Raw genomic sequence first — 24,178 nt, 5'->3', positions numbered from 1 at the left:
CAAAAGATCGAATCTTTCCTGGCAAAGCAGCTGGGGACACAAAGCATGGTTCACGGTCACAGGTTAGGCTAGGTCATTGAGGTTTTATATATGCAACCATATAGATGCTCCAAAATGTTTCTTTTTAAATCCTTTCAGTATCTTATTAGAGTCGTCGTTCTCAAACTTAATTGTATATATTCACCTGGTGAGTTACACAAAACCTGTAGCCTATAGATTACCTCCAGAGGTTCTGATTGACTTGGTTTAGACATAAAATTAAAATATGTTTGCTTCTTCGAAGGAAAGTTATGACAAACCTAGACAGTGTATTAAAATCAGAGACATCACTTTACCGACAAAGTCCGTTCAGTCAACCTATAGTTTTTCCTGCAGTCATGCACGGATGTGAGAGTTGAACCATAAAGAAGGCTGAGCAATGAAGAACTGATGCTTTCCAATTATGGTGCTGGAGAAGACTCTTGAGAGTCCCTGGGACTGCAAAGAGATCCAACCAGTCAGTCCTAAAGGAAATCAACCCTGATTATTCATTGGAAGGACTGATACTTGAAGTTGAAGCTCCAATACTTTGGCCACCTGATGCAAAGAGCCAACTCATTGAGAAAGACCCTGATGCGGGGAAAAATTGGAGGCAAAAAGAGAAGAGGGTCACAAAGAGTCAGACATGAGTTAGGAACTGAACAACAGTGCCCTAACTGGTACAGTACTTCTCAACATCATGTTGAACTTGTTGAAAATATAAATTCTTGAGCACCACCCCAGACTTACTGAATGAAAACCTCTAGGGTGGAGCCTAGCAATCCCTGTTTTAACAAGATCTCCTCTTGACACGGATGAACTGTAAAGTTTGGAAGCCACAGCTTTAGGCATCACAATTGTTAGAGCTCTCCAGAAGACTCCAATAAGCAGTGAAACTTGAGAAGCAGGACTTTAGTGAAAAAAACTACTCCCTAGGACTGGGTTCCACCGCAATGCAGACTGGTTCCTTGGTCATGTTTTCACCCTGCCTTTTACCAAAATCATACGTCTACCTCCTTGTCTTAGAAACAAGAATTACCAGCAGGAATGTGAATGGAGAGTAACATTCTGAGAAGAACATTCTGGGTAGAGGAATTGAAGTCCCACACAACTTAATGGGGTAAGAATGGCAATTAAAGCCAATATTTTATAATAACTATAAATGGAATATAACCTTTAAAAATCATGAATCCTTATATTGTACACCTGTAACTTATATTGTGGGGCTTCCCTAGTAGCTCAGTTGGTAAAGAATCTGCATGCAAAGCAGGAGACCCAGATTCGACCCCTGGGTCAGAAAGATCCCCTGGAGAAGGAAATGGCAACCCACTCCAGTATTCTTGCCTGGAGAATTCCATGGACAGAGGAGCCTGGTGGGCTACAGTCCATGGGGTTGCACAGAGTCGGACATGACTGATGCGACTTAGCAGCAGCAACAGGAATTTGGAATCAGTATGGAGTTCGAATTTTTCCTTGGTTTCTTAGAAAGTTTTTGACCTCAGTTTTTTCTTTTTAGACTTTTCAAGTCTCATTTATTCAGCTGACCTTTTGTTGAGTCCCTCTGTTGGGTCCACTGCTGGGCTGTCCTGAAGGAATAACAAAGGGCAGAATCCCTTCCCTGCAGAGGGAACTGGTCCACGGGGTTGCAAAGAGTTGGACACGATTGGGCGACTCACTTTCACTTTCACTTCAATTTATATTGTACATCAGTATACTTCAATCTTAAAATGTGAAAAACAGTGGGGACAAAAGACAGCGTTAAGTGAGAAGATAAGAATGTGATTATGAGTTGACTTTGAGACAAATTTCTGATCTTGCAAAATACCAGGTTAAAGTGAGATTTCTTTCTTCTTAACCCCTCTCTGCCTTCCTCAAAAGGACACTGGCTGCCTTGGCTCTACCAGATCTCCTGGAAGAGGTGACTTGTTCTATCTGTTCACACAATTTGAAGAAACCACTTGCCGTTGAATGTGGACACAAGTCTTGCTGTGATTGCCTCTTATGAAATTGGAAAGGAATCTGATTACAGCACCTGCTTTAAGTATAAAGAAATTTGCAAGGGAAGGGACTTCCCTGGAGGTCCAGTGGTTAAGACTCTGCCCTTCCATTGTAGAGACACGGATTTGATCCCTGGTCAGGGAACTAAGATCCTGCACACTGCATGGCATATTCAAAAATTTTTTTGAATAAAAAATAAAATAAATGTACAAGATAAGTGATCTGAGGTGTAACCTGCAGCTGAGGATGACGGCTGAGACAGCAAAATCCTCACATGATGGATTTAAAGGCTAGCATATGTGAGATCTACCAAGAAAAACTGAAGAGGTTCTGTGTGAGACATCAGATGCTCTTTTGTGAGATCTGTTTTATGTCTCAGGAACACAAGCCTCATGGTGCTTACCACTGAGAAGATGAAAGATTTCAAGGTAAAATTGTCTTTTAAAATTTCAGGGATTCATTCTTATCATTCTTTCCTCTTTAAATACCTTGGGTTTTCAAAATCATACAGATTGAAATCATTTTGCTATCCCTGATCTGTCAAATATGGAGATTTGGGAGCCCCAAAGACCTCATTTTTGTTTTACAGTAAAACTTCTATCTCAAGCATGCATACTTATCTTTAAAAAATGCAAGTAACAACAGTTGTTATCATTGTGGGGAGGAATGAACAGTGACTAGGTGAGGCTGAGGGTGGCATCTGAGAAGTTGATAATGTTCTATAATAATATTGTTTTGGGGTATGGTCATATGGATATTCATTTTTTGATAATCACTGAGCTATAATTCTTAAGTATAATTTTTTAAAATAATTCTTAAGTATAGGTATAGCACTTCACAATAATAAAAGTTTTTTAAAGAAAAAAAAAGACCCCATTTTGACAAGGAGTAATTAATTTTCACTTTAGAACTCATTCCTGAGTTTGTGCTATAACTTCTATTACATAGATCTAGCATAGCAACCTCCAAGAGGAGTTAAAAGCAAGCTCTCCTTTTCTGAATGAGATCCAGGAAATCCCAGATTTTCTGTATAAGACATTAGAGTCTCACAAGACAGCCCCTTCCTCAGAAGAGAGAACTCTATTGAGTCAAGGAAGAAAATCATGTAAAAACCTATAATTACGTGTATATGTTGCTGAGAGGGGAGGCAAACTGTATTCAGTTTTAGGAATAGGAAGCTATAGGGCTGCTAACATAGTCAATAAAATTCAAAGCCCTACCAGGGTCTCTGAAAAGATCCTAATCATCATTCTGGCAGATGCATCTGGTCATTATGTCACTCTGTGAAGGGTGAAAGGGAACTGCAAAATAATCACTTGGGAAGGGATTGATTAGAATGAAGGTAAGATGTCAGTTTGCTTGATAAATACCCTGGATACCCGCAGCCCCAGCACTCAAACCCAGTGGAAGTTTCCAGCAAAATATAAACTCACTTAACTAAGAAGCAAATTATCTCCTAGTTGGTTAACCTTTTAACCAATCATAACCACACTCTTAACGTTTACATCTACTAAACACATAAACATGTATTAAATATTAAACACTTAAACATCTACTTAGTGTCATTTCTAAGGTTTAAGAGTACATAGCTTATGGTAATAGCCATATAATTGTAATCTAAAATATACAATTGAGACACTGATTTCAGATTTGTGAATTTAAGTAGAGACCCAAATATATTGGGCTTCCCATGTGGTGCTAGTGGTAAAGAACCCACCTGCCAAGGCAGGAGATTCAAGAGATGCAGATTTGATCCTTGGGTTGGGAAGATCCCTTGCAGAAGGGTACTGCAACCCACTCCAGTATTCTTGCCTGGAAAATCCTGTGGACAAAAGAGCCCAGTGGGCTACAGTCCATAGGGTTGCAAAGAGTCAGACATGACTGAAGCAACATAACAGGCACCAAATATATACAATGCACTGTAATATATAAAAACTCCAGATTTACTGTATGGATTTATGTATGCTGCTGCTGCTGCTAAGTTGCTTCAGTCGTGTCCGATTCTGTGTGACCCCATAGACGGCAGCCCACCAGGCTCCTCTGTCCCTGGGATTCTCCAGGCAAGAATACTGGAGTGGGTTGCCATTTCCTTCTCCAATGAATGAAAGTGAAAAGTGAAAGTGAAGTCGCTTAGTCGTGTCTGATTCCTAGCAACCCCATGGACTGCAGCCCACCAGGCTCCTCTGTCCATGGGATTTTCCAGGCAAGAGTACTGGAGTGGGGTGCCATTGCCTTCTCCATGGATTTATGTATACATACGGGTTTATGTATGGATGTGAGAGTTGGACTAGAAAGAAAACTGAGCGCTGAATTGATTCTTTTGAACTGTGGTATTGGAGAAGACTCTTGAGAGTCCCTTGGACTGCAAGGAGATCAAACCAGTCAATCCCAAAGGAAATCAGTCCTGAATATTCATTGGAAGGACTGATGCTAAATCTGAAGCTCCAATACTTTGGCCACCTGATGCGAAGAACTAACTCATTGGAAAAGACCCTGATACTAGGAAAGGTTGAAGACAGGAGGAGAAGGGGATGACAGAGGATGAGATGTTTGGATGGCATCACCGACTTGATGGACATGAGTTTGAACAAGCTCTGGGAGTTGGGGATTATAGGAAAGACTGGTGTGCGGCAGTTCACAGGGTCGCAAAGAGTCAGACATGACTGAGTGACTGAACTGAACCCAGGTTTACTATTTTTATAAGCTTAATTTATCACAAGAATTTAATGCTTGGGGGAGATTTTTATTAAAAAAATAATTTTATTTATTTATTTTTGGCTGTGCTGGGTCTTTGTTGCTGCACAGGCTCTTCTCTAGTTGTGGCGAGTGGGGGCTACTCTCCAGTTGCAGTGCAAGGGCTTCTCATGTGCTGGCTTCTGCCATTGCTGAGCATGGGTTCTAGGTCACGTGGGTTTCAGTAGTTGTGGTTCCTGGGCTCCAGAGCACTGGCTCAGTAGTTGCGGCACACGGGCTTAGTTGCTCTGCAGCACGTGGGATCCTCCCGGACTAGGGGTCGAACCAGAGTGTCCTGCGTTGGCAGGTGGATTCTTTACCACTGAGCCTCTTAAGAAGTTTGGGCAGGGGGAGGTTGGGTAGGGGTTGGGGCGGTGGATTTTTAAGTGAAATGATTGAAATACTTAAAGATATTGACTATACTATTGGGGGCCTATGAAAGTACTTTGTGATAAATTTTAATTTAAATTTGAGGTACTTTCTTTTATAAGTTGGCAAAAATTTTTAGTTACTAGAAGTAAGGAAGTATTGTAAAGCTTGGTTGTGATTCAAATCCAATATCTGTAATTTTCTGTACTGAGTGCTCTGGGTCACTTACTCAACCTCAAAATCATTAGCTTTATCAACCATAAAATGTATTGATAAAATGTTTCTCACAAGATGGTGGGAAATGGTGGTGGTGGTGGTTTAGTCTCTAAGCTGTGCTTGACTCTTCGTGACCCCAGGCTCCTCTATGTATGTGATTTCCCAGGCAAGAATACTGGAGTGGACTGCCATTTCTTTCTGCAGGATATCTTCCTGACCCAGGGATCGAACCAGATCTCCTACACTCCAGGCCAATTCTTTACTGATCAGCTTTATCAGCTATAAAACATATTGATAAAGTGTTTCTCACAGGATCATGGGAAATATACAGATATAAAAAGAGCTTAACATATTGTGTTGCATAGCACTTTCTAGAATTATCTTAGTTTAAATATGTGGTCTTCCAGAATAATTTACTATTTACTTAGAGTCTAGACTTCCCTGGTGGCTCAGATGGTAAAGCATCTGCTTAAAATGCAGGAGACCCAGGTTCGATCCCTGGGTCGGGAAGATCCCCTGGAGAATGAAATGGCAACCCACTCCAGTATTCTTGCCTGGAAAATCCCATGGACGGGGGTCCCTGGTAGCCGACACTCCACGGGGTTGCAAAGAGTTGGACACGACTGAGCGACTTCACTTTCTTTCTTAGAGTCTAAGATAGACCTCATATGTCTCCACGACATGAGAATTTTGCTTGATGTTTTACCTTTCAATTCAAAGGTTATGTTTTCCTGTCTCAGAATGAAATCATATAAATTATAAAAGCTCAGGACAATAAGAATAAATGACCAAATAATTGATAAAATCATCACATAATTTGGCTGCATCAAATGTTAAACGAAAAATGAGGACTGAGTAGAAAAAGGAAAGAGATGGAGGCTGAGGAGGGAGGGATACTTAGAAAAGAATGCGAGTGATTTGAAGGAGAAGAGGGTTTGGTGGGGAGTGTCATTTGAGATAAAGAGAAAGGATGTATACTTAAGATTCCATAGGGTGGAACTAGGTTTTGGAAGATCAGATAGCAAGCAGAAGAATTTTTTCATTGTCCTGTCTGGTAGTTTTAAAACCACCACCACAAAAAAAAAACAAAAAAACAAAACAGGCATTGATATTTGATCAGTGGCACACTGATTGATGCAAAATATTTAAATTAAATTTTAAAAACACAAACTTTTCAGAGACAGAATTATAAAACTTGTGGAGTTGTGCAGATTGTCCTTCTGCTGAGGTCATGATAAGTCACTTCAGTCTGTCTGGCTCTTTGAGAGCTTAGCAGGCAACTAGCCCATGGGTCTCAGAGTCTGACAAGATTGAGCGGCTTAGGATGCTCGAACAGACGCACGGACTGTAGACCCCCAGGCTACTCTATCCAGGGTTATTCTCCAAGCAAGAATACTCTAGTGGGTTGCCATTTCCTTCTCCAGGGGATCTTCCCAACCTAGGGATTGAACCAGAGTCTCTTATGTTTCCTGCACAGGCAGGTTCTAGCTCCATCTGGGAAGCCATCCAGTGAGGTCAACTAAGAGCTATCTGAGATTACCCTTGACCTCCCATTCTAGAGCACATTCCTTAGTCAGGCAGCTGTTTCTCTCTTTCCTACCTACAAATAAAGCAATGATCACTTCTTTCAGCAAACAATGAACTCGGGCATTGTTCTCTAATAAAAACTATTCAATGGTTTAGGATAAAATGGGATGGCTAAGGAAAGAACTGAATCAGTCTCAGGTAATGCTTGTGAAGAATTTCTTCCTGTGAAAATTGTCACTATATACATGATGTTCATGAAGAACAAAAATAAACCACCAACAAAAACATTTATGTAGTGCCTACCAGGTAGTAACCCCTTAATTAGACCTTGATGGTGGTGTAGTCGCTAAGTCCTGTCTGACTCTTTTGACCCCATGGACTGTAGCCCACCAGGCTACATGGGATTCTCTAGGCTCGAGTGCGTTGCCATTTCCTTCTCCAGTGGATCTTCCCAACCCACGGATTGAATTCCGGTCTCCTGCATTGCAGGCAGATTCTTTACCAGCTGAGCCACAAGGGAAGACATTGGAGGTATAGGAAAGAATGAAATATTCACCTGGCCACAGAGACTGAAATGCCTGAAGAAGGTCCCTGACTATTGGGCATTTCTAAGAACTCATTAAAATGCAAATTAGGGCTCCACCTCAGATCTACCCCAAGAAGACTGTTAGGGCGGGGCCCAGAAATCCGTTTGAATAAGCTGAGATGATCCTAGTGTTCACTGAACTTTGATAACCTCTGGCCTAGATTTATTGTATGGATAGGATGTGAAATGTGACCAGTTCCCTACCTGATGATGAGAGGGAGGGATTGAGGGAGTAGCTGAATAGATCAAAGCTCCTAGGTTTCCATTTTTCTTGCTCTTTCCCCGAAAGGAAATACTCAGGATTACAAAGAAAGGGAAGCTTTTCTCTGAAGAAAATCATGTGCGTGCTCAGTTGCCCAGTCGTGTCAGACTCTCTGCGACCCCATGGACTGTAGCCCGCCAGGCTCCTTTGTCTATGGAATTCTCCAGGCAAGAATACTGGAGTGGGTTGCCAATCCCTTCCCCAGGGGATCTTCCCCACCCAGGGATCCAACCGAGGCTTCCCACATTGCAGACCCTTTGAGTCACCAGGGAAGCTTCCTTAATCATGGTTTTCTTTAAATACCTAAGCTTGATTTTAGTATTCAGGGAAGCTTTAGAAACATATATACAATACAATGGTATAAAAGGGTAAGAGAAAAAAGCCAGGGCAAAAAATAAATAAAATTATAAAAAAACAAGAATAGGTATGAATTTGGTGCATAGATAACGTACTCATGATCTCCTACTTTGTTTTCACCTGGCTCCTGTAAAAATATTTTATCTCTATTCTCTGTCCTTCACTGATTTCTCTTTGTGCTGGTTTGATTTAAAATATTTACTCAGTGTTAGATAAAATAGATACAGAGGAAATGATTATAAATGGTGGGAAGGTATTTCAAGTTGGATAGTTAGAGAAAGGAATCTCAGAGGAAGTGATATTTGAGCTGAGAACTGTAGGGAGGAAAGAGGGCTGAAAGAAAAAGCGAACGTGTTAGTTGCTCAGTGACCCCAAGACTGTAGCCCGACTCTTTGTGACCCCAACGATTGTAGCCCACCAGTCTTCTCTATCCATCGGATTCTCTGGGCAGGAGGCCAGATCATCTAGAACTGTGTTAGCCTTTGAATTTTATCCTAAGTGCCGTGGGAAGTTATTAGAAATGATTAGAGGGAATTCTCTCCAATGGTAGGACCCTGAGATTTCACTGCTGAGGATGCCAGTTCAATCCCTGGTGGGGGAACTACAATCTGAAAGCCACACAGCCAAATTAAAAAAAAAAAAAGAAACTCGATTAAGGTTTTTGAATTCACAGACTGAGGGAACAAACTTATGGTTGCCAGGGTACAAGGATCAGGTGAGGGATAGTTGGGGAGTTTGGGATGGACATGTCTACGCTGATATATTAAAAATGGATAACCCACAGGGGCTTACTATATAGCATGTGGAACTCTGCTTATTGTTACGTGGCAACCTGGATGGGGGTCTGGGGGAGAATGGATACGTGTTTATGTGTGGCTGAGTCCCTTGCTCTCCACCTGAAACTGTCACAACATTGTTAATGGGCTATATTTCAATATAAAATAAAAAATTGTTTTTTTGTTTTTTTTTTTTAAAAAAGCTCTTACCCCCCAAAAGATAGTATTCTGGCTGTTGTGCTGATGATTTAGAGATAGGAGTGGGGCAGGATTGAGTATGAACTAATAGAGGTGAGGAATTGATGGTGGTACATGGTGCTTCCAAATGAAATTTTAAAGTGAGTTTGGGGTCTGACTCAAGAATACTGGAATGGGTTGCCATTTCCTCCTCCAGGGGATCTTTCTGACCCAGGGGTCAAACAGGCATCTGTGCATTTGCTGGCAAATTCTTTATCATCTGAGCCACCAGGGAGTTGGGGGAGGGAAAGCATTATTGATTAAAATCCAAAAGTGTTACAGGTATGTTAATGTGGGGTGCTTATTAGACATTGAATTGCAGATGAGTTGGGAGTGCCGGGTCTAGGTAGATGATTAAATAAACGTTTGGAAGTAAATGTGGATTACCTAGGGAGATATTAGAACTAGAAGGAAAGGAACCAACACTGACCCTTGAAGCCTGTGAAAATTTAGAGGTTCAAGAGGATTCAAAGCCAAAAAAAAAAAAAAGAATGCTGAGAAACAGGCAAATTAAGTAGAAGGGATGTCATTTACAAGATCCTGATTGCAAAGAAAGGAAACTGTTCCTGGCCAACTATTTTCACTGCTGAGAGCTCAAGATAAGGCCAGGAGTTACCACTGACTTTCTAAAAGCCTTCATTTTTGTAATGGATCAGTGTTCTGCTTTGGTTTTTCAGTCTACATTATGTTCAGGGAGGCAAGACAAGCTCAAGGATTTGAAAGGACCCAGTAAAAAACAACTGGAGTAAATTCAAATCCAGATGATAAGTAGAGGATAAATATTTGCAATTTGTATAATAAGGGGATGGTCTATTTAATGTATATCTTAAAATTAAGAAAAAAAGACCAAAAACCTGTCAGGTAAAAAACAGCTGAAAGGCTTAAACATGGTTCACAGAAATATTAAAAATAAACATTTTTATGAAGAACCTTTTCTAAACAGTTCTTCAAGACAAGAGGCATGATTTTAAAAATTGCATATCTCTTTAATTTTTGATTTATATCTATTCTAACATTCTATCCATTGCAATGTTATTTTAGCTGGAGTCCATGAAGAAAATCTGTCCTCACACTAGGACATAGTTGGGAAAGGGGAGATCATTCTATACCTTTTCAGATAATTGTTTGTTTTTAAATCATATTAATGAATGTTGTGTCCTCGGTAACACGAAAGTTCACTGATTTTATACTTTGAATCCACTTTACCCTTTCATAATCTTGTAATATCATGCATTGAGCTTTTAGAAAATAACTTGTTCAGTCACTCAGTTGTGTGACTCTTTGTGACCCCATGGACTGCACCATACCAGGTTTCTCTGTCCTTCACCATCTCTGGGAGCTTGCTCAAACTCATGTCCATTGAGTCGGTGATGGCATTCAGCTATCTCATCCTCTGTTGTCCCCTTCTCCCACCTTCTAACTTTCCCAGCATCAGGGTCTTTTCCATCAGACATTTCTTCATATCAGGTGGCCAAAGTATTGGAGATTCAGCTTCAGCATCAGTCCTTCGAATGAATATTCAAGACTGATTTCCCTTAGGATGGACTGGTTGATCTCCTTGCAGTCCAAGGGACTCTCAATCCTTTTCTCCAACACCACAGTTCAAAAGCATCAATTCTTTGGTATAAAGATCAACCATCTTTATACTCACCTCTCACATCCATACAAGACTGCTGGAAAAATCATTGCTTTGACCATATAGACCTTGGTTGGCAAAGAAATGTCTCTGTTTTTTAATACATTGTCTAGGTTTGTCATAGCTTTTCTTCCAAGGAGCAAGCATCTTTTAATTGGTTCACTGAATTTGCAGGTTTTCCAAATGTGGACAGATTTCATTTTACAATAGCAAAAACAATGAGTTGTTAATATCTCTACTAATTTCATCAGAAAAGACCAAGTATCGGGAAGCTGTCAAGCTTAGAATAGTAGATACAAGTTTTCTAAAACTCTCATTTTTGCTTAAAAGCTCAGATTTTATCACTGGGAACTAATGCACTTAGTTTCCTTGAGATGACAGTGTTTGAAAAAACGTCTTTCCAAATCACTACATGTGAATGACCACAGTCTTTCTACTAAAAATGACCTATGAAAAAAATAGCACTAGTATAGCTTGCAACTTAATCAGAAAAAATGCATTTTTGTGAGACATCCATTGTTTTTCCATAAGCAACATAAATGTTTTACACATTTCTATCTTGTCACCTGGTATGCTAAATCCTATCTTTTTTTTTTTTTTTGACAGCATGGCTCAGCATTTGAGATCATAGATCCCTGACCAGGGATCGAACTTGTGTTCCCTGAATTTGAAGTGCAGAGTTTTAACCACAGGATTGTGGGAAGTCCCTAAATTCTGTCCTCAATGGTTGAGATTTAATATTTTACCACAGCAGCAAGAAATATGAATGTTTTTAATTAAAACAGATTTTTTTTTTAAAAACTGGAAGTCTACAAATAGGTAGAGAAATACAGTAAATGACTGTGGTCCTGTTTGCTGCTACTTCCTTGATGGTAGGACACCAGCAGTTTTATCTACTATCAGTGCAAATGTCAACATAGTGAAAAGGCAAATCAAGTCTGCTGCTTTAGCATGTACCCTAGCAAAATAACAATGTCTTCATACATTGAATATATAAGAATAACAGCTTCAGAATTTTTATTGTTTCATGTATCTTAAAAATTAAAAAAGAGTAAAAGGCCTAGATGATGTCATGGTCCATGCATGGGCTGGAAAAGAATTTTCAGACATCAGGCAGAATGAGAAGAGAATAAAGTTTATTAGAGAGAGAGAGACAGAACAGTATTAGAATAGTGGGTTGGTTCAAGGGAGAGCCGAACACTTCGGCAGGCTTGCAGCCAATATTCATAGCCTCAAGACAGAAAATTCCTACTGGAATGGTGTCATTAGGTGTCAGGAAACTGGCCGGTTTAGATCTGGAGGCTCATGGCAACAATTGCTATGGGGCTTGGTCAGTTCCAGAGATTTTTATCCTGGGATCTTGGTACAGGGCTTCACACCTGTGACCTTGGTATAGGGCTCCACAGTAGATGGTCAAGTTTAGGCGGAATTGCAAGTATGAGAGGCAAAAAGAAGCCAATGAATCCAGAAATAAAAGTTTTGGAGTTCTGCTTTCTTTCAAGTTAATTCTTTGCAAGAGATGTTGTTAAAAAGAGCTGGCTAATGAGACAGAATGGGCAAATGTAAATCTGGTGTTACAGTGTCATCGACAATGGCTACAGATGGGGTTAGACAAGGAAACTAAGGCGATTCCTCATTGGGAAAGATTTCCAAATTCAGTAGGTAATACATTTTAATAACATAATTAAAATATATCTAGGGAAAAGGTAGAATTGTTGCTCAAACGTTATCAGAATTGTCTGGAAATGGGGATGCACGGATTATAGATCATTTGTTCTGTTTTCTTAAAATATATTTGTATATATGCACATATGTGCATATGTATTACCTACATGTATTTATGCACATACTTTGTTGTTTAGTAGCTCAGTCCCTTCCCTCTGGCAAGTTCCTCTGTCCAGGGACTTCCCAGACAAGAATACTGGAGCTGATTGCCATTTCCTTCTCCAGGGGCGGGCGTGGGGGGTGGGGGTGGGGGTCTTCCTCACCTAGAGATGGGACCTGTGTCTCCTGCATTGCAGGCAGATTGTTTACCACTTAGCCACCCAGGAAGCGCAAATATGTACATTTGTGCTGTGTTGCGCTTAGCTGCTTCAGTCGTGTCTTGACTCTACGACCCCATGGACTGTAGCCCGCCAGGCTGCTCTGTCCACGGGATTCTCCAGGCAAGAATAACTGGAGTGGGTTGCCATGCCCTTCTCCAGGGAATCTTCCTGACCCAGGGATCTAACTGATGTCTCTTACATCTCCTGCATTGGCAGGCAGGTTCTTTACCACTAGCGCCACGGCCAGATCCCATATGTACATATAAATACGTGCAATTTCCCTTCAGTATTTTTGAAAAGGTTTATTTACTTGGGGTTTGTGGCTTCCCTCATGCCTGCAACGCGGGCGACCTGGGTTCCATCCCTGGGTTGGGAAGATCCCCAGGAAATGACAACCCACTCCAGTATTCTTGTTTGGAGAATCCCATGGACAGAGGAGCCTGGTAGGTTATAGTCATGGGGTCGCAAAGAGTCAGAGACAACAGAGCGACTTAACTTTCTTTTTTTTCTTTCATTTATTTTTTTAGCAAACATCCTTCAACGGCCTAGTCTCTGGTGTGACACGCCTTACCCTTCAGGCACAAAAATGGCGCCTCAGCCAGGCGCATGCGCAGTTGTGGAGCTCCACAGAGCGCCTCTCAGGCACAGAGAAGCTTGCGCGCCTGGAAGCCAGACGTGAAAAGGAGTGCCTCCTTGGAACGCGGTGACACAACAGTTCCCGTCCGTCTGGTTTAAGGAGCCTCACTTTGTGGATCTCTGCGAGCAACTAGGTGAGGGAGGGATTCCTTCGGCTTGCGACTGCAGTGCCTGAGGCTAGGCTCTGTCTGCTTTTAGTTCCAGAAGTTCCTTTCCTGCTCTTTGCCACAGTGTGCTTTCCTTTGAGCGTGACTTTTCTTCTTTTCGTTTTTTAATGACTTACTGGGAAGCACTTTGCTATTTTGTCACTTGTTAATTATTTTCAATAACTTGAAATTCTCGGAGAACTTGACCATTGGTGGAATTCATCGTGTCTCGTTCCTCAGGCTCGTGGTTGCAGAAGGTTTGCTGGATCCAAAGAGTCCAGGACCCTTGACTGCGGAGGACGGAGGCTGCCGAGTGCGTCTGCCCTAGAACCCCGCACTCCTTTCCCGTTCGGCGTGTGGGGAGGTGTATACCGCCTTAGAAACAGCCTGATCATCTCCACCGAGGGCCACCTGCCGGGATGTCCAAAAGGCCCCGCTCCCAGTTAGAGCAAGACACCCCAGGAGGTGTCCGCTGTGAGACACGCCCGCAGCCACCGCAGCTGTTCCGCAGTGGTGACCAAATGGCGGTTTGTGGCCACAGCCTCCCGCCCCAGGAGCGTGGGAGTCCCGTGGTGGTGAATGAAGTGCCAGAGGCGGCCGAGAAGTACAGGGTAAGCTTCATACGGATCCCAGACCACCCTGCCATTTTGGCTGCCTCCTCTTTTCATTAATTACCTTATTTGTTTGGGGAACAGGTATTCTGATCCTTCAAGGCCATTCCTTTAGTTGATGTTGATCAACGGAATACTAGATAAGTACCAAATGCAGACCTTCCACGTGTAGTCAGGGCTATTGGCCTTTCAGTTGTCTAAGGTTAGGAATCGAGCTGTTGTAAAGCAATTACTGTGATATATTTCTCTGCAGAAGTTATTCCAGGAGATGTTGGACACATTGAAGGAGAAACTTGAAGCAGCTAAAATCATACTGGCTGATGAACAAGAAAGAATGGTGATGATGCAGGTCAGTGCTTATCTTGATTCTTGGGCGGAAATTACCTATAATGTTGGCTAGCAAATAACATAAACAGCATCATAAGACCAATGGCACAGCAGGAAAAGTTACTTAAAAATCCATAGGTAGGAAAAGTATTAATTTCTTCATGTATAAAGAGCTCTTAAAAGTCAATAAGCAGGGGACTTCCCTGGAGCTCCAGTGGTTAAGACTGGACACAGTTCCACTTCAAGGGACATGGGTTCAATTCCTGTTCAGGGAACTAAGATACTGCAACAAAAACAAAACGTCAGTAGGAGAAGACTAGAAACTCCATAGAGAAATGATCAAAGACATGAGAGCTTGCAGAAAAGCAAATGCAGATAATCTTTTGAGTAGACTGAATTGGTTCATACGCTCGTTAAGAGAAATACAAATTAACTATATTAAATTTGTTAGGGAGATGGCATTTTTATACCTTATTTATAAATATAAAAAAGACTGATAGTGCAGTTAACAATGCCGTAGGAGATTGAGCATCGTTTGTACTTTGGATGTGGCAGTGTAAATCCTGAAGGCATTTAAAGGTCAATGTAAGAATTTCTATTCGGGGCGTGTCAATTAGGAGTTTGGCATTGACATGCACTGCAGGAGGATTGCAGGCCGATTCTTTACTGCTGAGCCACCCAGGAAGCCCTAACATATTCACAGTACTATATATAAAATAGAAAATTAACAAGGACCTACTCTAAAGCACAGGGAACTATAGTCAATATCTTGTAAAAGTCTGTTAAGGGAACAGAAGCTGAAAAATAATATATAGACTGTAAGAGGGTGAGACCACAGGTAGGGAGTACCTGAAGGGGACTGTTTGCAATAATCAGGGCCACGTGATGGTGAACTGTGGCGGGAGGGGTAGTGGAAGTGGTGAGAACAGTCAGGGTCTTGATAAATCTTCACTCAGTAGTGTCATGAGGTTAAATATGGTCATTTTGTTGTGGTTGTTTTGGCTGCACCATGCTGCATGTGGAATCTTAGTTCCCTGACCAGGGATCGAACCAGTGCCCCTTCAGTGGAAATGCAGAGTCCTAACCACTGGACCTCCAGGGAAGTCCCTAAATACAGTTGTTAAGCCAACTACTCCCAATATATGTCTCTAGCTCAGACTTTCCAAGTAGTGGGCTTTCATGTCCAACTTTCTGCCTAGTATCTCTCCTTGGATGGCTGACTTATCAAAATCAACATATCCTAAACTGAGTTGCTGATACACTTCCCCATGTCTAGAATCTGTCCCATCCATAGTTCGCATTTTATGTTTTGGCAGCTCTGTTCTTTATCTAAAAACCTTGGGGTCACCCGTTGATTCCTCTTCTCCTCTCATCCACTGTCCAAAGCATCAGCAAAAGCTGTTGGTCCTACCTTCCAGTTTTCCTGATCTCCTGCTCTTTGGTCCTGAAGTTGTGTAGATTCCTCAGTTTCCTGTCAGTGAACATGTCTCTATCTGCATTTCATGTTCTAAAATTGTGTTGATACCTTGGCTGATGTTGACCCTGAAATTCCCTTTGTCCTTTGTATCTATGCCTATTATTTCCTCTCCAGTACTTTCTATTTCCTTGGATTTATATTAGAATTATAGATGGAAAAGGACCATAAATAATTGTCTCTAGTATTTAACCTGAAATCTCATTTCTGTGTCTATGATGAAGAAAGAGGAGCAGAATTTTAAAGAAATGATTGAGTCTGAATATAGCATAAGGATCCGGTTGATGACTGAAGAAAATGAGATGAATTTGCAAAGCCTGCAAGGCAGATTCAACCTGAATTTAAGACAAACCAGTCAGAACCAACTGATGGAGTTTGCCACGAACCTAAAGGAGAAGTTCCAGGAAACACTACAGGTGAGATATGCAACGTGGCATCCTTACAATATTTGGGAAATGAAAGAAAGAAGAGCTAAAATGGCACAACCACTGACAACTATGCTTTTATTAAAATAATGTGTATATATATAGTCACCCCACAGTTCTATTCCTGATAATTTGTTTTGCAGATACATTTGCATGCATATAAAAAGACACATTCATAAGGGATGTTGTAAAATGATTTCAGTACAGAGCCATGGCTTAGAGAAAGTCTCTGAAGCCAAACTGATGTGATTCCTAACTGGGTTCTGTAATTTACTAGTCTCATTGGCCACTTTCCCTGGTGGCTCAGTGGTAAAGAATTCACCTTCGTTTGGTCCCTGGTCTGGGAAGATCCCCTGGAGGAGGAAATAGCAATGCGATCCAGTATTCCTACCTGGGAAATCCCACAGACAGAGGAGTCTGGTGGGCTACAGTCCATGGGATCACAAACTGTTAGACACAAATGAGTGACCGAATGACAATAGGTGGCTTTAGACATTCTGCTTAAGCTCTGGCTTACTTTCCTTAGATGTAAAATGATAATGGCCCTGAGTTCATAATATTGTGTGATAATCTACATGAAGCTCTTTAAATAGTGTTTGTACATGTGTTCATTATTGCGTAATGTAAATGTAAGTTTAAGTGTTCTTATTACTTTAACATTTGTTGATAGCAGGAGAGTGGATTCAACCTGTGTCCATCAATATTGGACTCATGAAATGCATTGTATAGGACATACAATGGAATGCTCTTTAACCTTTAGAAAAGATAACATGGCTTTAATATGTATGGATAAGGAATGCTCTCCAAGAGCATATTATCTATTAAGAAAAAAAGCAAGTTGCCAGATCAGCACTGGAATATGACATCACTTGTGTTAAGAAAAAAATAGCATGAACATTCTCATACGTGCCTAGATGGAGCATCTTTGCAAGAGTAGGAAGGAACCTCGTATCAGTGGTTTGATTATGTTTTTTATTATTGGTTGAATTTAATATTTAATTAAATTATAGTAAGTCTTAGTTTTAATGAAGGAAATAAGAAACTTCCTGAACAAAACTGAACAGCCAAAAAAAGAAAGTGACCTGTTTTAGGTCCAAGTTGTGAACTGATTAAGTAGATAGAAGGATACTGTCCACATCAACATAGATACAGTATGTCAGAGAATCAAGGGTCTGTTGAGGTGTCTTGCTTGACACAGAGGAATATCCTGGCCTTACCCAGTTACGTCTGTTTCTGGGTTGGCAGGCAATAGAGTGGGTTTTTAACGAGATGGTTGAATTAGCCAGTAAGAGAAACTGCCAGTTGTTGAATAGTAATAAAGAGATGCTTCTGCAGAGACTGAACTTTCTGGGGAGAGAGAACATGAAGAAACTGAAGGAGAGTGAAGTCAGGCTTTCTGAACAGATCTGCAGCCTCCAGCAGATCACCACAGAGCTCGAGAGGAAGTGTAGGCAGCCTGCCTCAGTGTTGCTCCAGGTAAGAGTCTGGAAATAACCTTCACTACAGTATTTGAGAAATGAGACGTGGATAGTACTTATTAGGAGTCAGTGCTAGAATACAGTACCCAGTGATCTTCAGGCCTACTTGAAGACTGTCAAAAGCATTATGACTCATCCTAAAATCATAGTATGTACAGAGCTGCTTCACTGATCAATAGTTAAGTTTGAATTGACATGCCCTTTACTAGGGTAAGTGGGCTTCCCCAGTGACTCAGTGGTAAAGAATCTGCCTGCAGTGCAGATTTCCAGCCCTGGGTTGAGAAGATCCCCTGGAGGAAGAAATGGCAACCCTCTTCAGTGTTCTTGCTTGGGAAATCCCATAGACAGGGGAGCCTAGTGGGTATACTCCATAGGGTCACAAAGAGTTTGTCACGACTCACTGCGTGCGCGCACGCGCCCACACACACACAGACACACACACACTGGGAGTAAGAATGCAGAGTCCAGAGCATTCAGACTCAGCACACGCACACACACACACACACGCAGAGTCCAGTGAGTGCCAAGGCATTCCCAGTATTGTATATTTTAAATTTTGTTCAGGAGCATGCTTTGGGACTTCCTTGGTGGTTTGGATGGTAAAGAATTTGCCTACAATGCAGGAGATCTGGGTTCGATCCCTGGGTTGGGAAGATCCCCTGGAGGAGGGCATGGCAACCCACTCTAGTATTCTTGCCTGGAGAATCCCATGGACAGAGGAGCCTGGTGGACTACAGTCTGTGGGGTTGCAAAGAGTCAGACACGATTGAGCAACTAAGCACAGCACAACATGGTTACCATTTTCAATAAGTACATTTTTATATTTTAAAGACTATACAAAAAAAAAAAACTATTCAGATGCACCTGGACATAAACAGTTAGGTTCTGTCGTAGAGCCAAGCCTCGTTCCAGACGGCACAGACAGGTGTGACCCAGTTACGTTCAGTTCCTGACCTCGTTCCAGCCACCGTCCCCAGCGTCGCAGGCTAAGTTCCTGCCGCCCCCAGTATAGAAATCAGGTAGATGGGCAGAATTTGAATGAGGAGCATCCTCTATGTGAAGTAGAGAGGATTATTTCCCTTGGGAATATAACAGTGATTTCAAGCATTTTTTTGATTTCCTGTTCAGTGTTGAAATTTGATATCTGAGAATTAGCACCATGAGGCTGAAGAAATTACTTGGAAATCGAGTTTTGTTATTATGAGAGAAAATATTTTCATGAGGACAAGTCACAAAAGGCTTGGCTCAAATACCCCCTAGTAATTTTTTTCCTCTTTTTTCATCCTATAGAATGCAAAATATGCTTTGGAAAGGTAAGTTAATCATTTTGGAAACATTTGGGTCAGATTCACAGTCTGATATGTGAGCACACAAGGGTGGAGTTTTGGGATGCGGGTAGCAATGAGAACCACCTACTGGATGGAGGAGCCTGAGGTCTGCATGGATAACTGAGATTATCATTTCTTTAACAGGAGTGAGTCACTACTATATCAGTTTCTACAGCCCGCCCAAATCACAGACCTGAGTTTGTGCCAAATAACAGGAATGAGCAAAATGCTCAAAGTGCTGCAAAGTAAGTTGACACATGTCCATGATCACAGGACATTTTATATTTGTATAAATTCCAGACAGCTGAAGGATTTAAAGAGACTCTGTATTTGCAGATATTTCTCCCATGGTTTGTATTTTCATTTACCTAGTAGTATCTTTTGAAGAGCAGAAGTTTTAGATTTTGAAGTTCAGTTTATCATTTTCTTTCCTATGGTTTGTTCTTTCTGTGGCCTAAGAAATTTACCGCAACAAAGATTTCCTTCTAGAAGTTTTACAGTTTTAGTTTTTGCTCTTAGGTCTTATTCATTTGAAGTTACTATTTACGTACTATTCAAGACATGGTACAACTCTCCTCCTTTTTTGTATATATGTGTATTCAGTTGTTCTAACATCATTTGTTGAAAATCACTTGAAAATGAACAGACCTGTTTTGAGTCTAATAGATTCATTGATCGTTATTTATACTTTTGGTAATATCATACTGGCTTGATTGATTATTCTATAGAAAGTCTTAAAATTGGGCACTGTGAGTTCTCCAGATTTTTTCTTTAAAAATAATTTTGGCTACTCTAAATCTTTCTCCACATAAATTTCAAAGTGAGCTTGTTGACTTCTACAAAAAGCCTGCTGGGGTTTTGGTTGGTGTTACACTGAGTCTGTAGAACAACTTGGGGATAAGGTGATATATCTCCACTTATTTAGGTCATCTTTGATTTCTCTCAACGGTGTTCTATAGTTTTCAGCTAATATTGTACATATTTAATTAGGCAGATACGTAAGTGTTTTTTAGTTCTATTAGTGAAATTAAATATCAGTTTATTTCTTCCTTTCTAGTCTGTAAGCCTTTTCTGTATTTTTCTTAACCTATTGCACTTACTAGGACCTTCAATGCTTCAATGTAATGGTGAATAGGAGTGGTAAGAATCTTTTTCTTGATCTTAGGGAGAAAAGATTGACCATTAATGTTAGCTGTAGGTTTTTCCACAGCTGCCTTTTGTCATGTTGAGGAAGTTCCCCATCTATTCCTGATTCAGTAAGATTTCGTATCATGAACAGATGGTGAACTTAAGAGATGTTTTTGTCTGTATCTACCAAAATATCCATTTTTTCTTTGTTAATGTGAATTATGTTTGCTTCATATGTTGAGCCAACTTTGCATTCCCAGGATAATGTTTTATCCATTTTATATATTGCCAAAGTGTATGTACTTTGGCAAGTGTTCTTTTAATGTTTTTAAAAGAATTTTTGCATTTATGTTAATGCATATTTTCTGTAGCTTTCTTTCCTTGTAATCATCCATTGGCATTTTAATACTTTATTTTATATTTTAATATTAAAATTTTTATATTTTAATATTAAAATTTTTATATTTTAATATTAAAATTTCAATATTTTAATATTTTATTTCTAGATAATCTTATTTAGTTGTCAAGCCCACTTAGTCTTGCTTTTTTTAGTTTCCTGTATTCTATAGGACTAGAAGTTTTTCTTTTTTCTTTAAATATAGAAGTAAAATTTATTGTAGAGTTTATGCCTGGCAATTCCAGTAAGTAAAGTTCTTCAGATTTTTTTCTGCTAGTCTCACTTTGAGTGTGTGGTTAATGATTTTTTTTCAATAGTGAGCTTTCCTTTTTTCCTTAGATATTATTTTTATAAGTTCTTTTCAGATAGGAATAAAAGGTGTACATTCTTCCAGAGACAATTTGCATTTATTTCTGCCAGTCTTCTGAAAATCCTAGGATCTTGGGACAAGCTGAAATTTAAAATTTAAGGCTTGTGGTTTTTAAGACCACTTTAATACTGATGTGAATTAGGTCCAGAGATGCATCTTCACTTGCCCATAAAAGTTTCTAGTGGATTAGATGGTAAAGAAAAAAATCAATGACTGCTACAGTTTTGTGGCTTGACCAACTATAAAGTGATATGTTCCACTAAAAAGTAGAAACTGGGAAGGGATAGGTTTGGAGTTCCATTTTGGATGGAGAATGTTTGAAATTCCTGTGTTTTGTCCAGCTGGTATTTGTCATCTTTTTAAAGGAGTAAGTCATGAACATATCAGTTCAGTTTAGTCCCTCAGTCGTGTCTGACTCGGCGACCCCATGGACTGCAGCATGCCAGGCCTCCCTGTCCATCACCAACTCCTGGAGCTTGCTCAAACTCATGTCCATCGAGTCACTGATGCCATCCAACCATCTCATGAACATATAGAAGATATTTAAAACTGAGGCTAAATGAAGTCACTTAGGGTAAAAGAATATGCAGGGAGTAAAAAGGAAGATCCTGGGCCGATCTCTGAGAAGTCACAATATTTAGAGGCTGAACAGAAGGAGATGAGAAGGACCAGTTAGAGATATGAAGACACCTACCACTTTCAGTCAAGTATGAGAAATCACAGTGAGCCTTCTTGACTTCAGCTTGATTTTTCTGGAGGATTCTCACAGGTTTTCAGGCCTCTAATGTATTCACTTTTGATTTACTCAGTGTTAGGGTCCTGCAGGCAGCAGTTCCCAGATGTTTCTGCTGCGCCCTGGTGATATTTAAGATAAGGAAGGAAGTTCAGTCACAGGCCAGAGTCATGAATCAACTGCTCTATAGGAGAGTCCAGTGCTCCCGTTGGTTCCAGGCTTGGGGAAGATCTTTAGGGAGTTTAGATTTGAGTCTCAGGTGATACTGGGCCAGGACTGGGTGTCAGGTCATTCTTATGGCCTGGCAGAATTCCTTTCTGGTTTGAGAGGTGCTTTTCAACTCTCCATAGTCCATTATTCATTGTTTTGTTCTTCTTCCTCAGATTGACCGCATCTCCTTCCATTATCTTACTGACTTTGTTTCTCTGTGATGTCCATTTGTTTAAAAATTTTATTTATTTGTGTATTTATTTTTGACCGTGCTGGCTCTTTGTTGCTGCACACAGACTTTCCCTAGTTGTGGGAAATGGACTTCTCCCTGTCGTGGCGTCTCTTGTGGTGGGACCCCGCTTAGGCACATGGGTTTCAGTAGTTGCAACACACGGGCTCAGTAGTTACGGCTCACAGGCTGAGTTGCTCTGCAGCATGGGGAATCTTCCCGGACCAGGGGTCACACCCATGTCTCCTGCATTGGCAGGTGGATTCTTAATCACTGGACCACCAGAGAAGTCCCTCCATTACTTGAAACAGAGCTCAGAGGTCCCTTCATCTGGACTCTCCTAGATTGCCTCTCCAGTATTTGTGGCTGAGACTGGTGCCATCTCATTAGGAAGCCCCTGATGTTTGAAGTCATCAGTCACTGGCATTGACGAACCCCTCGGGTAACTAAATTTCTTTCTCCCTGCAGGACCTATAACTTTGGACCCTAAAACAGCTCATCCCTATCTGGTCTTGTCCGAGGATCTAAGGAGTGTGAGACTTAGAAACGTGCAGCGGGGTGTACCCGGTCACCCTGAGAGATTTGATTTCAGTGCCACCGTGCTGGGTGCGCAGAGCTTCACCTCAGGGCGGCACTACTGGGAGGTGGACGTGGGCAGGGCGGCGCAGTGGCAGCTGGGCGTGTACAGGAGCTCCACCGTCAGAAACAGCTCCGGAAATAAGGTCTTGCTCACAGGATCTCTCATGGGAACCGATCACACCTTCTGGACTTTCCCCCCTTTCAAAAGGGTCTCCTTGAGAGAGCAAGTGCACAGAGTTGGAGTTTTCCTGGACTACGAGTATGAGCAGATATCGTTCTATGATGCCACAAAGAGCTCCCTCATCTATAATTTCTCTTATCTCGCCTTCCAGGGAGCTCTCAGGCCTATATTTTCTCTCAGTATCTCCAGTGGAGGTGTGAATTCAGACTCTTTGAGTATCTGCCTCCCTCATGTTTCTCCTTGTAATGATACTCTTAGCCCTCAGCCCTCTTCGGTGTGAAATCTAATAACCACGAGAGCCCAGAATGTTACAAGCATGACTTTGTATAAATAATTTTTCAAAATAAGCCAGTAGAAGATCTTTAGCACTTGAGATGGAGCCCAGTTGAGCACCCCAGAGCTTTTGCATTCATGTAGCCCATAGCCTCGCATAGAGTCGGACATGACTAAAGCAGCTTAGTATGAGGGCACAGCACGGCTTTCGATACCCTTTTCATGGAAGTGGTTGGATTTAAGCTGAATCATGAATGATAATAACTAAAGGACCCCATGCTAATTAGAACAGCAAGTGCCTATGTAGTATAAGATTGGGAAATTAGAGAAGAAAATAGTCTGGGATCCTTAAGACTGGGTTAAGGACTCTTGAGATTTCAGAAAATAGAATTGGGTATAATCAAGACTTTAGATTTGAGAATGTCATCAAAGTGACATGTGGAATGGAGACATCCTATTCCTGATGTTGCCAAGAGTTCTATCATCATTCCACATGAAGGACAACTTAATTTCCCCGGATACCTTATCTTGGTGGGGAGGATGTGTTTCAGAAAATGTGAGTATTTCCAAGTTGTTTCAAGTATTCTATTTCGTTCTTATAAGAAAATTAAATTTCTTAGAAGAAATTAGACAGTTTGATGCTTTGTAACGGTGTCTTGTGTTTGCCTTCGTCTTTCTCTATTTGATCACCCACTGAAAATTTTTTTCTGCGGCCTTGCTCAGGGGTTCGTACAATGCTAAGAAGACAATGAAATATTTATTAGAGGGACTTTTAATGAAAGGTTTATCATGCTGGATCTCCATGTTTTTAACAGCCTGTAAGTGTGTATTAATCCTTATTATTCGAATGTAGAAACTGAGGCTCAAAGGTGATCTTGGCTGAAGTGTTTCTC

General features: G+C 41.0%; 1 protein-coding gene and 1 non-coding gene across 2 annotated transcripts; both read left to right on the top strand.

Annotated features, from left to right (window-relative positions):
- The first annotated feature begins 5,772 nt into the window (after positions 1–5,772).
- On the top strand, positions 5,773–5,844 carry TRNAF-AAA (transfer RNA phenylalanine (anticodon AAA)). Its single transcript has one exon. It is a non-coding gene; the product is annotated as a tRNA-Phe (tRNA).
- Positions 5,845–13,364: 7,520 nt separating this feature from the next.
- On the top strand, positions 13,365–23,920 carry TRIML2 (tripartite motif family like 2). Its single transcript, XM_015460857.3, has 7 exons — positions 13,365–14,153; positions 14,407–14,502; positions 16,179–16,370; positions 17,715–17,855; positions 19,148–19,170; positions 19,330–19,430; positions 22,721–23,920. Exons 1-7 carry the CDS (start codon positions 13,962–13,964, stop codon positions 23,290–23,292), a joined length of 1,317 nt encoding a protein of 438 aa, XP_015316343.1. The 5' UTR covers positions 13,365–13,961; the 3' UTR covers positions 23,293–23,920.
- The last annotated feature ends 258 nt before the right edge of the window (positions 23,921–24,178 follow it).

This window comes from Bos taurus, chromosome 27 (assembly GCF_002263795.3).
Source record: "Bos taurus isolate L1 Dominette 01449 registration number 42190680 breed Hereford chromosome 27, ARS-UCD2.0, whole genome shotgun sequence".
NCBI lineage: Eukaryota > Metazoa > Chordata > Mammalia > Artiodactyla > Bovidae > Bos > Bos taurus.
The sequence above is the reverse complement of the archived record's forward strand: the minus strand, read 5'-3'. Positions and strand labels throughout refer to the sequence as shown.

What these genes read in the sequence shown, in the direction of transcription:
- TRIML2 (XM_015460857.3), top strand. Translation starts at nt 13,962, where the DNA reads ATGTCCAAAAGGCCCCGCTCCCAGTTAGAGCAAGACACCCCAGGAGGT. An exon ending in AGGCGGCCGAGAAGTACAGG is followed by an intron (nt 14,154 to 14,406) that starts GTAAGCTTCATA and finishes ATTTCTCTGCAG; the next exon opens with AAGTTATTCCAGGAGATGTT. An exon ending in CTGCCTCAGTGTTGCTCCAG is followed by an intron (nt 17,856 to 19,147) that starts GTAAGAGTCTGG and finishes TTCATCCTATAG; the next exon opens with AATGCAAAATATGCTTTGGA.